The sequence below is a fragment of the Anolis sagrei genome, chromosome 4, assembly GCF_037176765.1.
Source record: "Anolis sagrei isolate rAnoSag1 chromosome 4, rAnoSag1.mat, whole genome shotgun sequence".
In the NCBI taxonomy this organism is placed as follows: domain Eukaryota; kingdom Metazoa; phylum Chordata; class Lepidosauria; order Squamata; family Dactyloidae; genus Anolis; species Anolis sagrei.
In genome coordinates this window covers 161,351,429-161,366,200 of record NC_090024.1, presented here as the reverse complement: position 1 = coordinate 161,366,200, position 14,772 = coordinate 161,351,429, and the positions used below count along the sequence as shown (strand labels likewise).

Sequence of the window (14,772 nt, the reverse complement as noted above, 5' to 3'; positions counted from 1 at the left end):
GTTAAACAAATGTTTTGTTGCACTTAGTAAAAAGAGATTGTTCATTTTCTCATGATATCCATTTTGGGACTACCACTGCCCTTTTCATTGCAGCCCTTTTGGTGGCAATTGTGAAAAAACTTTTTCAAAGCTGTTACATTTTTAAAAATCTAGGCAGCATAAGTAAAACTTCAATTGCTCCCAAAAGCACTGAAACTATACCCTATGTAAATGTGTACATTTAACAAAGATGATTAAAATACTATAAACCAATTATGAAAACCTTTCTGGGACCAAATTTGGGGGTCCGCAAATGCAAATTCATCAGTATGATGCACTAGTTAGATTTTCATGGAGGAGAAAGTAGGATATATGGTATATGAGAAAAAAGCAATTCTTAGAATGATGAACAGTATGGTCTTCAAGCAAAACATGAGAAACATCTGATAATTTTAGATATAAAATATTTAATAAATCTTATTCAAAATAGTCTTATATCTAAATTACAGTTCGCGTAGCAGTCCCAAGTGTAATGAAAAAGGATTATAATCAACATATCTATTATTACTTCCAATGCACTTAACAACACATTTTAACATATAACAATCACCCTCTTCCCCAAAGAACCTGGGCCCTCAGCCATTTCTTTGTGTGCCTCTGCTGCTTTTGCCAGCGGGTATTCATGGCCAACAGCTGGTTTTAGCCAACCTGCTTCTATACCTGCAAGAATTGCTGCAGCACATGCATTCATCTCCTCCTAAAGAAAGGAAAATCAATCATTACATTTTTAAAAATCCATTCTATTCCCTCCGAAGATAAATGGAGAAGGTTCCAGTTTCCATCTCTGGGTAACTAGGGTTAGGGAAGAATCCTACCTGAAATTCAGAAGAGCTTCTGGCAATCAGTGTCAATGGGACTGAACTAGAAGAAACACTGATCTGGCTCAGTATATAGTAGCTTATGTTAATAAACCAATTTTGCTGAGTTACACAGCAGAAAAGGTAGGGTTAGATTCTGAAAAGTGGGCACTTAAGTCAGAAATCTCCTTGAGGATTCCTCCGGTGGGCAGGTCTTCTCGGCCCACTGAACAAAGAAATCCCTTGAAAAACCATTCTTGGGACCTGAGGAAAAACTCATGGCCCTTCCACACAGCCCTATATTCCAGAATATCAAGGCAGGAAATCCCACAATGTCTGCTTTGAATTGGGTTATCTGAATCCACACTCAGATTTTCTGCCTTGATATTCTGGGATATAAGGCTATGTGGAAGGTCCCACAGATATGGCAAAAAGCTGTAATGGGAATGATAAATCAACTAATGCCTCAGCACCATTTCCTCTAGGTCCCTCTCACTTCTGTCTCTTTCAATATACTAGTCTACTATCCCACAAGCTCACCCTCCCTCTGAAGGAAAGGGTGGCTAGAGTAAATAAAAAACAGAAAAAAATCTCATAATTACAGTATAGCAGAATGTTACTTTTGTAACCCTAGACAATAATAACAGAAGTCAGAAGACCCTTGAATAAAATTCTGCCTTAGACCAAGACTGTTGCCTGGGAATGTGCAGGGACACTTGTATATGTGTACGTCTTTGTTGTTCCTACACCATATAGTGGGCTAGGGCCTTAAGCCTCCTCATATCTAGGATGTAGGGATCAAATAGAGCATTCTCTTCCCTTCTCCAAGGAGATGACATTTTCCGCTGCTGTGGTGGAAAAGCAGTGGCTTCACTGGGATGAACTGGAAGATCTTGATCATCTGGGTTGTGGGGAAAGTGGCTGGAAGAGCACCTTAAAAGGTGAGGAGCCACAAGTGACCCACATATTGTGCATCTCTTGCTATAATGCATGGAGAACTATGGTTATGAAAGAGGCTCTATAACAAAAACACCATGTTGCTTTTTCTTTTAAAATGATATAAACATATTTCATCCTTTCCTTTATTTACCTTAGATGAAGAGATGAATGAAATTCCTCTGATAATTGATTCTTTCAACATCATATCATTAGGATTTATCTCGATAAGTCCTCGACAACCCACAATCTGTCACAAAAGAGATGGGGAAAAGGAGATTCTAAAATCTAAGTTTCTCGTAGTCATATAATGCTTTGAGCATTGGCCTATGACTCCGGAGACCAGAGTTCAAAACCCTGTTCAGTCATGAAAACCACCGTGACCTTCCGGATGTCGCACTCTCTCATTTTCAGAGAAAGACAAAAGCTTCCAAACAGAAGACCCCCTGATAGATTGAACCTAGCATCACAAAAATCAGAAGCAAACTGATTATGTAAGAATGGTGTTTACTGTAAGATTCTCCTTAAGCTGTTGAAGTGGGTGCATACCATCACTCTTCCTCCTTTTGACAGCAGTTTCAGGTCTTCAGAAAGGTTGACATTAGCCAGCATCTCTAATATCACATCTATATTTTGGGTACCAGTTGCTTCCTGTCAGATAAATGAATAGTGCTGAGGCAATTTGATATATTTTATAATTCATAGCATAATAACAAATCTAAAAATCCAGCATATTGTTAAGACAGGAATATGGCTGGTACAATAAGTCCTCAATTGCTTGTTGAAACAGACAGGTTATCACATGTGTGTAAAGATAATATGCAGCAGTTTCTCACGTAATGTACCTTTAAAAGTGGACACAGAAATAGGCTTCCCCAAGAGATCTCCAAGCAGGTTCATAAAAGAAAATACAGTCCTTCAAACAACTTAGTCTTGAGGCTAAGCTAACTTCCCATGAACTTTCTATTTCAGCCTGAGTTAGGAAAATCTAAAAGTGTTCACTGTGGTGTATTGTTGCAGACAAAATAATAATGATTTCACAGAGAAAGGGTAAATTTGTTTGAATTAGATAACAAAAACAGTAAAAATGAGGCTATCACTGAATTGAAAGGAGTTCTGAATATTAAATGAAAGTTCCGAAATACTATGTTAAAGCTCAAATGCTATCCCTATTTACCCTGAATAAGGTCTACTAAAGTCTGTTGGAAAATGCTCCAAACAAATTTGCTGGGAATTATACCATAAAGTGGCAACCTAGACATACATATTTGTGAGTAAACGTAATTAAATGAAACTGATTTCTGAAGAGACACATGGGCTTGCATTTTAAGACTTAACATTGAATTCTTAGTGCAAGCCAGAGAGTAGACCTCTTAAACCAATGCAGTTTAATAAGTCAACAGTAATTACACAGATCTATTCTATATGGGACTAACAATTGGATTTGAGACCAAATTACCTTAATTTGGTACAAGTAAGCCCTCTTTCTGTGATTAAAAACACAATGAGCTCCATTTTTTAAAATCTGGTTCATTCCTGCTTCAGAACCAGCTGTACCCAAGACAGTCATGCCATGAGCTCTTGCAATCTGGCATGCTGCCATTCCAACCTAAGAAAGTTGAGATAAAGAAGAAATCAAAGACAAGAAGAGTCAACAAATAATGTGTCGCCATTTCCAGCAGCAGTATGTTAAAATGGCATACAGGCTGAGCATCCTTTTCTAAAATTGCAAAATATGATGACTGATCTATATGCTCCACTCTAGACCCACTTAGAATTGTGCCATGATTTTGATTTTGAGCAGTAATAATGAACAATGTCTATGTAGTGTGCACACAAAATTACACACTTGTACAAGTTGTTTTTTCATTATGGGTTTGTGAAGGAGTAGAAGTAGTGACTCAGTAGGAGAATGGATCCTGTCACAGAGAGCGGTGATTAAGTACCTGCAAAAGAAGGGGATGACTCCTACAGATATCCAGAATGATATGTTGAAAACTTTGGTTGAATATGCAGTGTCATATGATATTGTGAAAAGATGATGTCAGGATTTTTTATTAGGGATAAAGGGAAAAAACAAGGGTGTCAGGAATTTAAATGTGGAAGAATGTTGTGTGAATATTAGCATGGCAGTGGCAACATTTACAACGTTTCAGATGGACATACAGAAATTCTTTAATAGATATGTGACTATCGATGAATCATGGCTCCACCATTTTGACCCAAAAACCAAATTACAAAGTCAGCAATGCAAACTTCATTGCAGGCAAGGTTATGCTATCAGTTTTTGGAAGATGCCAAAAGTGTTCTCTTGGTGGAGTACCGTATTTACAAGGTGGACCCACAATAACAGGTCCTCCCTGCGCTGACTTAATTAGAAAATTACATGTCAAGGAGAAATATCATGGAAAGCCAAGACAGAGAGTGCCCTTTCATCACGACCATGCACACAACCACAGGTCTTGGCTGTTCCTGTAAGATTTAAAATCTTTGCTGCTGTGCAAAGAAATATGCGAACAAAATTAGGGAAAATAATAATGAAACCTTCCAACCATATATACATATTTCCCAAATAATTTCTGCGAATAGCTCAATCACTGCATTCATTAATCCAGTCTTGAAATTCTCAAGACAGGTATAAGCAATTTCCTGTGAACACCATACTTGAGGGCCACATAGATGACAGCTTGGTTGTGCACATTTATGTATTGCTACAGGCATGGGCAGCCCACAGATGACCCAGCCTGTTGGAATATATAAATGTGCACAACCAAGTAAAACTTCTAGCAGTTCTAGCCAGCACTAGGACATGATGACAAATGCCGGGACACCTGTATTAGAGGAACTCTGTAGAATGAGCTCACTAACTTTGAAGAGAATGCTCAAAAAGCCTTTCCTAAAAATTGCCAATACAGTCAATAGCAAGCTTTATACACAAAGGAGGTTTAATAGCAGTGAAATCTTCCAGTTCAGTAAATACATGTAAATGCCAAAAAAACTAACTGCATTTGGGAGAAAGAAGGATAAACCATATGCTAGGCCTTGGGCACAATTGCAACTACAGAGCAGGAGTCCCGTGATTTTACCTTCAGCAACCACAAAACACAGTATTGAGTTCTCATATGCCTTTCATGATCATAAGGAGGTCACATGAAGAGCCTTGATATTTGCATAGCTAGCCTATGTGGCCTAGTGGATTTAATCTAGGCCAAGGCTTCTAAAAGTTTTTCCACTCAGGACCCCCTGTCACCCAGAAAAGTTGTAGGTGATCCTGGGTATATAGATATATGAAATAGGTACGTTATTGATAATAACTGAGCATTTGTGGGGCTTGTTAAACACACTGTGGAGTACAGCGGAAGCATTTTCTGCAGAGTTCATTGTAAACACTGCACATTGTTGCAAACAGATTTGTGTAAATAGGTAGCATTCAGAAACCTTTTACTCTTGTGAAATTTTTGTGACCCAATATTGACCAAGGGCAAGATGGATGGATGGTATTCTTGAAGTGACTGGCTTGACCTTGAAGGAGCTGGGTGATGGCTGACAGGGAGCTCTGGCGTGGGCTGGTCCATGCAGTCACAAAGAGTCAGAAGTGACTGAACGAATAAACAACAACAATAATATTGAGCTAAAGCAGTGGCTCCCAACCTTTTGTTGACCAGGGACCACTCTCCAACATTAGTACCAAAGTTTTTCATCAACTAGATTCGGTTTGGTTATTTAGGGTGCTGATTCAGAATATTGCATTGACTAGACCATATCAGCTCTAGTTTCTGATACAGAACATATGCCATCCAGTAGTCGCCATCTGCTCACCCACAGAAAACCGTATTTAATAAGCCTTGGCACTATTTGAAGGTTTTGTGAGACTAGTCACTCTTGTTGCAACAGTGTAGTAACAGTGAGGCTACGGACCATATTTTAGTTCTTGTGGACCACAGGTGGTCCACAGACCACAGGTTAGGAACCACTGAGCTAAATAAAGGGAGCCCGTTTATGGTTGGGGCCCACAGTTTAAGAAGCACCGATCTTGGCAAAATACAGGCAGATTTTAAACCTCACCACGATGCTTACAGGAACATTAATAAAAACAATAACTGTCATTAAGCTGTGCAATTTAACTTAAGTTTTATTCAAGGATGTAATCAGTTTTCAGAAAACCTCTGGTTTGGTTTTTCAACATTCCTTTGTCATGCAAATAAAAAACATTGTGATCAGAGCAAACCATCAGGTCCCTGGGCCATGCTTCCTCTCAGTATTTAAAGCATTAAATCTGGAATAAGTCCTTTTAAAAGCAAAGGATGGTTTTTCATGATACTTGCCCCTCCACTTGCTCCATGGATTAGCAGAGTTTCTCCTGGTTTGATGACTTCTCTGAAAAAACACAGAATAATTTTGACATTATTATAGAAAGGAAAAAATGGTGAGGAAACAAAAAAAATATTGTATTGGTTAAAGGCTATTTTAGGATGGCATCTTACCTTTGAAACAGAGCATGATATGCTGTAAAATAAGGAACTCCGATTGCAGCACCTTGCTTGAAGTTCAGTTTAGCAGACAAGGGAAAGACTGTATCAGCTGCTGCAACAGTAAATTCAGCGTAACCACCAGTAACTGTACCAAGGGTAAAAACCCGATCTCCTTTCTGGTAGAAGAAAACAAATGCACAAAAATGAAGCACTTCACCCAAGTGTCTTCTGCAATTGTTGTGGAAGGAAAAGTAGTGGCAAAATTCAATTCTGGGTTAATTAAACACAAGACAGCCACAGAAATAGCACAGGACAGTTTCAAACTGAATTTCCTAGGTTTCCATAAAATCATCATAGGGGTTTCTGCAAAAGTTCTTTTAAAAATTATATCAAAATTGAAAATGAAAATCACACAAGGCCAACTATCTGATTTACTGTCTTTGTAATAACTATTTTGTACAACTGACTGCTACATATCTCAGCATATATATATATATATATATATATATATATATATATATATGCCATTTGAACATGAGTGATTTACACATAGTCAATTTTACACATTAATTCCATATTTCTTTTACCTTATTTTTTATCATCTAAGGTGGGCATGTCCAAATCTGGCCCGGGGCCAATTGCAGCCTCTGTTCAAATTTCCCCTGGCCCTCTCTCTCCAAGCCTCTCTCTCCAAGCCTCCCTTGTTTCATTCCTTTCTCCCTCTCTTGGCTTCCTTCCTTCCTCCCTTCCTTCCTTCTTGGGAATCAGGGCCCTGGAAAAGCCAGGCTCCTCAGGAGAAGAGAAAGAGAGATGGCAGCTTGTTGCATCCCTTCACGCCGATTAAACATTACCTTCTCCTCAGGTGGCTCTGGCCTCAGGCAGCCCATCCCAGCATCCCTTGTCTCTGTCTCTTCCCTGCAACTTTTTCTTTATTTCTTTGCAAATAATAATAATAACTTTATTTTTTGTACCCTGCCTCCATCTCCCTCAAGGGACTCGGGGCGGCTTACATAGGGCCAAGCCCAATCAGTACAGTTAAAAATGTAACACACTAAAATGCATAAGAACAGTTATAAAACTAAATAAAACAACAATATTGTAACAATATATAAAACAGGCATCAAAACCAACAACCAATAACAAATTCAATTTATCGTCACAGGTGGACGGACTGGTGCAAAAATAATTTAAAGAATAGGCTAGTGAGTAAAGTGCATAGGTCACAGGTCATATGGCAGCATAGGTGATATGGCAACAGTAAGGCTAAGAGCAATAGCAAAGTGCAAGGACAAGAATTAGGGTCCTAGCTGGGGGCAGCTATCTAGGGAATTGTCTACTCAAAAGCACAGTGGAACATCCGTGTATTTAACTCTTTGCAGAAAGTGGACAGGGTGGGTGCTAGCCTAATCTCCCTGGGGAGGGAGTTCCAGAGCCAGGGGCCACAACTGAGAAGGCCCTCTCTCTCGTCCCCACCAACCATGCCTGAGACAGAGGTGGAATCAAGAGAAGAGCACCCCCAGAGAATCTTAGAGATTGCACAGGTTTGGAGGGGAAGATGCGGTTATGAAGATAGACAGTTCCCGAACCACTTAGAGCAGTGGTTCTCAACCTTCCTGATACCGTGACCCCTTAATACAGTTCCTTATGTTGTGGTGACCCCCCAACCATGACATTTTTGTTCCTACTTCAGAACTGTAATATTGCTACTGTTATGAATCGTTCACCGGACCAAATTTGGCACAAATACCCAATACACCCAAATTTGAATACTGGTGGGATGGGGGGGGGGGGGGTTGTTTTGTAATTTGGGAGTTGTAGTTGCTGGGATTTATAGTACACCTATAACTCTGAACTCCACCAATGATGAAATTGAACCAAATGAACCAAACTTAGCACAAAGAACTCCCATGACCAACAGAAATTACTGGAAGTGTTTGGTGGGCATTGACCTAGAGTTTTGGAGTTGTAGTTCACCTCCATCCAGAGAGAACTGTAGTTTGCTCCGGTTAGCAACCTGGCCACCAATCTTTGCACCAACTGCAGTTTCCAAGCCATCTTCAGGGGCAGCCCCATGTAGAGTGCATTACAGTAATCCAACCTTGAGGTAACTAAGGTGAGGACCACAATGGTCAAGTCAGACTTCTTGAGGTACGGTTGCAGCTGGTGCACAAGCTTCAACTGTGCAAAAGCTCTCCCAGCCACCGCCAACACCTGAGCATCAAACGTCAGCACTGAGTCCAGAAGGACCCCCAAACTGCAAAGCTGTGTCTTCAGGGGGAGTGGAACCGCGTCAAGTACAGGTTGCCACCTTCTACCCTGATCGGCCGAATAACTGACCTAGAGGACCTCTGTCTTGTCAGAACTAAGCTTCAGTTGTTGACAGAGGAAGGCTCCCCAATTGCCCAGCTTACCCCAGGTGCTCACTGCCGCTTCTGCTGCATTGCTAGAAAGGGTGGACCCTGGAGATTGAGCACCTGCCTGGCTTCCCTCCCTCCATATCTTCCTTCTCCGCTTTACCGTCATCCCATGTTGCCACCCCATGTTTTCCAAAAAGGCTGCCCTTTGCTGCGGCTCCTCCCTTGGGAAGAAAAGGGGAGAGACAGGTAACAACTATATGCTTCTCTGCCACAACCAAAGCCCTCTTGACAGATGGCCATGCTACCTCTGCTGAAAAACCTCCACAGAAAGAGACTCCACCAGACTCTGAGGCAGCATATGCCACAGTTTGAAACAACTTGAAGACACGCAACAACACTTCTAATTAACTTGACTCTCTCATCAGCCAAAAGCAGGCCCACACTTCCCATTGAAAGACTGGTGCACTTAAAATTGTCCTTCATTTTATATATTGTATTGTTCGTTCATGCACTACAAATAAGACATGTGCAGTGTGCATAGGAATGTGTTTATGTTTTTCTCAAACTATAGTCTAGCCCCCCAACAAGCTGAGGGACCGTGAACTGGCTGTCAGTTTTAAAAGTTTGGACACCCCTGATCTAAGGAATGGCAAAGCAAGTTATAATGGGTTATTTTGTTTTTCTAATTAAGATAATGTTTCTTTCAACAACTTCAAAAATTAGGGAAAGTAACTATAAAAAAACATTACAGGCCAAAATCTTTATGGAGTACCGGACAGCTGGTAGTTGTATGGTATCAGATGTAGAAATCAGTTTTGGACAAGAACATATTTGCAGGTATCAGTTTAGTAGAAAATAAAACAGTAAAGCCAATAAGTGGCAATGAACATTGAAATCTATAGGCAGCAGTTCCGAAATACAGGTGATATAGAAATTGCATCTCACAAGAAGATGTTGCTCAAACTGTACTAAATAAAAGACAGCAAATAAACTGTTTAAAATGGAATACCTTGAATGCATCTACGTGCTTCCCAACTTTTTGTATCTCTCCAGCCACATCTGTACCAGGTATATAAGGTAAGACTTGTGCTTCTGGATATGTCCCAGCACGAATATAGGTATCCATTGCATTAACACCACATGCGTGAACCTTAATGAGAACCTGGAGGATGACACTGCATTTGTTGTTGATGAGGGGAAGTACAGCTCATAGACCTCATATGGCCTCTCCCAGCCCCAGCCCAGCTGCCCCCAAGTCATCAGAGATAGCCTCAACGTCAACAGACTTTAAAGAAAATAAATGTAGTATTACTACAGTGAATAACGGGAATCGGACTACTTTCTAAACTAACTTTCAAGAGTCCAGGGTTGTTTGTTTTTTTGTTTTTCATGTCAGAAGCAACTCGAGACACTGCAAACCACTTCTGGTGTGAGAGAATTGGCCAGCTGCAAGGCCATTGCCCAGGGGAAGCCCATATGTTTTGATGTTTTACCATCCTAGTGGGAGGCTTCTCTCATGTCCCCACATGGGGAGCTGGAGCTGACAAAGGGAGCTCAACCCTCCCTCCCCAGATTTGAACAGCTGACCTGTCAGTCATCAGTCCTGCCAGCACAAGGGTTTACCCTATTGCATCACCGAGGGCTCCTAAGAGTCCAGTTTTAACTACTGAATGTCCAGAAAAAAAATACCCAATCTGAGAGTTTTAATGCTTTAAACTACCCATATTTCATAGTATACTTAGTCACGACTTTCTTATAGTCACATTCCCATTTGGGGGGGTGGGGGTGGCAAAATTGGTATTTTTGTATTCCTCGCACAAGAGTCGCAGGGCCATTTGGAGCTGATTCTGCCTCCCTTCCTTCTCCAAAGGCAAGACAGTTTAAAATCGAAGGAATAGAGATCTCTGAAGCTCCAGTCTTGCTTCCTCTTTCCTTTCTCCAAGACAAGGCAGTCTTAAAATGGTGATCTCTGGAACTCAGATCTTCTCTCCTTCCAAAGGGTTCCATTTTAGCTTTTTTAAAAAAAACTCTGTCTTGCCTCTGAAGGAAGAAAGAAGGAGGGAAGATTGGAGCTTCAGATGTCTCCATTTATAGTTTTTAAACTGCCTTTCCTTTGGAGAAAGAAGGAAAGAAGAGAAAATCAGCCCCAAATGGCTCTGTAGTTTTTTAAAAATGGAATGGAGCTGTTTGTTTGGAGCTGGATCACCTCCTCCCTCCCTTTCAGAGGTAAGGCATTTTATTACTTTTAAAAAAGAAAGAAAGAAACTGGAGAATCAAAGGGAGATATTTTATTTCCTCACATAATAGTCGCACCCCCCTTTTTGATGAAAAAAGAGGAGAAGTGTGAATATTGTGAATATTGTGCAATGAAATATGTGTATGTATTTATGTATTTATTTCAAACATGTATATCCCATCCTTCTCAACCCCATGAGGGGGGACACAGGGGGCTTACAGCTGGCAGCCATTAGATGCCAACAACCACAAACAGTCACAATACAAACCAAATCAACATTAAATAGACAATTAATTATAAATATATATTAAAATAAGAGAACTATAAAATACTAAAACATAGCCAAGCCCAATCTTAAATCCAAGTCAGAGTCCAAAGTTCCAGTCCAAGGTCTATCTATTATCCATTTCCATTAGCCATTGCAGTTATATTCAGTTTTTCTGTATATAGTTCTATATTTAATTCCGTTTTAGTATTTATAGTCTTTAGATTTGAATGGTATATGCTGTTAGTACTGTTTAATGCTTTGAGTCTCATTAAGAGAGAAAAAGTAGCATATAAATTAATAATAATAATTTTATTTCTCAGATCTTTCACCTCAAGGAACTGTTGAGTTAAAGCAAGCCCAGGGCAATAAAAGCAGTGTTTCCCTCATTAAACCAGTGATATTTCTGACAACACCCCATCTACACCGCTATATTAAATCCAGATTTAATATATTTTGGGTTGGATTATATGGCGGTGTAGACTCATATAATCCAATCTGGATTATAAGGCAGTATAGCTCCAGCCTGAGAAATGGAAATGTATTACAATCCTTGAACAACGTCTTCTTGCTGCTGCCACTTAGGACTGCCATAGTGAAAACTGGATAAAGCTCCTAGAAGTAGAAGTAGTGGCAGAAATAACACATTTTCTTTTCTGTTGCATAAATCTTTATTCAATTATGAGTTTCGTTTTTACCTCGTTCTCTTTTGGATCTGGCACTGGAAGGTCTTTCTTCAGCTTCAGCACTTCAGGGTCACCGAATTCAGACACACTGATGGCTTTCATCAGCTGCTTCTTTGTTGCCATGGCAACCTGGCAAATCAGAGATAAAATACACTGCCTTAAACTTGACTGCCTTTCCTAATTTTGAGAAAATAGATAAACTAACAGACTTCTTCCTCTAAAATTTAAATCAGAGCTACACCACCCATTTTATTCTGTTATTCATCACCTTTGGGTTTTAGTTTTACAAAATGTTTAGCCTATCAATAAAGAGAACCAGCATCACCACTGAAAGTCCGGTTGTGATGGCGCGAGTGCCGCCACCTGTGTGTAGAACTTTAAAGTGCAAAGGTTTTAAACTGTATAACATGCCCATACTTGCTTAGTTTGTAAATGTATAGTTGGATTGATTGGTTATTTATAGCTGTCAATTAATGTTGTTTGCACCAGTTATATTGCTTCCTCAGCTCAATTGCTTGGCTCCACCTCTTCCTGGAGGAGGGCAGAGTTTTTCCTTTTCCATTCTACCATCAAACTTTCTATCAGATAGATGTGAAAAAGTAACTTGGCTCTAAAACCCTTAATTAAGTTACCTCTTACAACAAAGATCAAAGAAATCTTGGGCAGGGGGCACAAACAATCCCACCGCTGCCACCAGTGTAAAGGAGATAAGCGACACACTGGGCAGAGGGGACAAGCAATCCCACCTCTACCAGCAGTGTAAAGATGTTAACGTTCAGCTGGACACTACTTTAACGAAGATAAAAGGACTATGACGAGGGGGAAAGACTCTCTTATCCCACCTCAGTAATATTGTTAAGTGACCAACTGTGCTAACGATGTTAATGACTGATGTATTAGGTAGATTCGCCGCCACCACCTCAATTAAATATGTCTGAGGAAAACATAAGTGTGAATGTGAAAATAGGTAAAGTGGATTCAAACTCTTGTTCTTCTTTAAAGACTGCTTCTCTAGCTGACTGGACTGAAATTGAGTTGTCTTCAGGCTAACAGAGGTCTAATGATTGTGACAGACCGAGGCAGACACCAGTTTAAGATGAAATAAGCAACAGGTTTATTGAAATTTGGTGAACAAAACAACTCTTCATAAGAGTGGTACAAAAGCTTAATGGCTTAGCTGGTTCAGACAAGCAGTCTTCTCTCAAGACTTTAACTTTTGTTCCCTGTGAGTTCCTTGCTCCACACTGCTCACTACTTTGACACAGTGTGTCCCTGAGAACAGACCACTGACTGTCTCACAGAGCAAAATAGGCTTTCCTACACTGACCCTTCTCTGTACAGTGAACCAGGAACCTTTGCCTATCCTATGTTCTGATCCCAAGGCTCACTTCAAAAGTTCTCCCTGTCTAAATTCCTCTCAGCTCCCTCTTCCTAAAGTACTACTACATTCTCCGATGTTTAAAGCTCTTCCCCCCAGCTTGTCAAAAAGACACAGCCTTTTTTCCCTCTAAAAGCTAGCTCCTCCCCTGACCGCTCTAGCCAATCAGGAGTCGGCTGACTCCTCCCTCTTGCCTCTTAGCTCTCCTGCCTATCTCTGAACATGTCAGCTACTGTCTTTCCAGGCTTCGGCCTTCCTGGCAAAAGGTTAGATTCATGACACCTCTCATCACCAATTCTAAGGTTTTACCCTTGGGACTCATGTTTCATGTCCAGATCGCCCTGGACAACGTTGAGGAGACCCAAGCGCCTTCAAACCGGTCCTTTGGCATCAAAAGGAAGACTCTGTGCCTTCAACATAGGCCATTGGATGGGGGTTGTGTTTGTTCCAACCTTCACAGCCATTGAGAAAAGAGGGAACAGGAAAGGGTTCTCAGCTGCAAAATCTCCTTGGACCCAAGACAACCAGAGACTGTAATTTAGATTTCCTTTACCCCCTTTGAAACTTCCAGCTTATTGCCTTAAAGGGATAACTCTTTGTGAACAATAAAACCTATTTTGAGTTATCTACAGTGTTTTGGTCCTTGGGAGTTCCAGTTCTTTAAAGGAAGGCAAGAAGCAATCCCCTGGGTGAAACATCTATGTCTCTTTCACTAAGAGTTTTATAGCCTCCAGGCACGACAGCACACCGGTGCAGACAAACACAGAAGCAAGGACCAGTGTTCTTTGTCACACTTTGAATAATGACTTGCTGTATTTTGAGATCTATCATTTAAAGAAATGCAGAACAGACCACTCCACATCTGTATGCTTGTCCACTATGCTCTGCCTCATGTACAGAGGAAGAATTGTTGGAGGCAACAGACAATGCCATTGCTGTTGCCCATTTTTGGTCAAAAGATATTTAGCCACCTGCGCTCCTATTTTTATCGGTTTTATACTAATGTATGCAACGCTTTTGATACAAAATAAATAAATAAATAAATTTAAAGAAATGATTTCGTCATCCTTATTTTGCTGGAAATAGCAACAAAATTTCCAACTTCTACAAGCCTCCTATACTCATCATTTGTAAGTATATAATTCAGATTGCTTACTGTATTGATATTCTGGAATATAGGGCTGTGTGGAAGGGCCTAAGACTTTGCATTAGAAGTGGTACATTAGAAATGGTACAGTACAGTTTAGAAGTCGGTTAGTGTCGGTATGCTGCAGTGTGTAGTCAGTCTTTATTGAGTCAATGTGCAGTAATGTATTAGACTGAAGAGGGTGTTAGTCTGTGTGCAACAGAGAAGAGACTGAATTAGAATGCCTTAGAGAACTTACTGTTTCAACTCTCGACCAATAAGAAATATACCTGTATGCTGAATACATGAAGTTTGTAAGTAATTCAACTATGTTACTTTTAATGAAGACTACCTATTTTTGATCTCTTCAGAGCATGATTTAAAACCAATATATCTTATGGGAGAGTATATGCTTTAGGGCAACTGAAATAACACTTCTGAAGATCTGCTATATTTTGTGCATCGGCATATTTTTGTTCC

At 40.2% G+C, this 14,772-nt stretch overlaps 1 protein-coding gene across 1 annotated transcript; it reads right to left on the bottom strand.

The window, feature by feature from the left end:
* Nucleotides 1–509: 509 nt before the first annotated feature.
* Nucleotides 510–11,911, bottom strand: LOC132772712 (quinone oxidoreductase-like). Its single transcript, XM_060771576.2, has 8 exons — nt 11,801–11,911; nt 9,611–9,763; nt 6,257–6,420; nt 6,098–6,149; nt 3,232–3,381; nt 2,322–2,423; nt 1,927–2,022; nt 510–736 (listed from the first exon to the last, which is right to left on the bottom strand). Exons 1-8 carry the CDS (start codon nt 11,909–11,911, stop codon nt 572–574), a joined length of 993 nt encoding a protein of 330 aa, XP_060627559.2. The 3' UTR covers nt 510–571.
* Between the last annotated feature and the right edge of the window lie 2,861 nt (nt 11,912–14,772).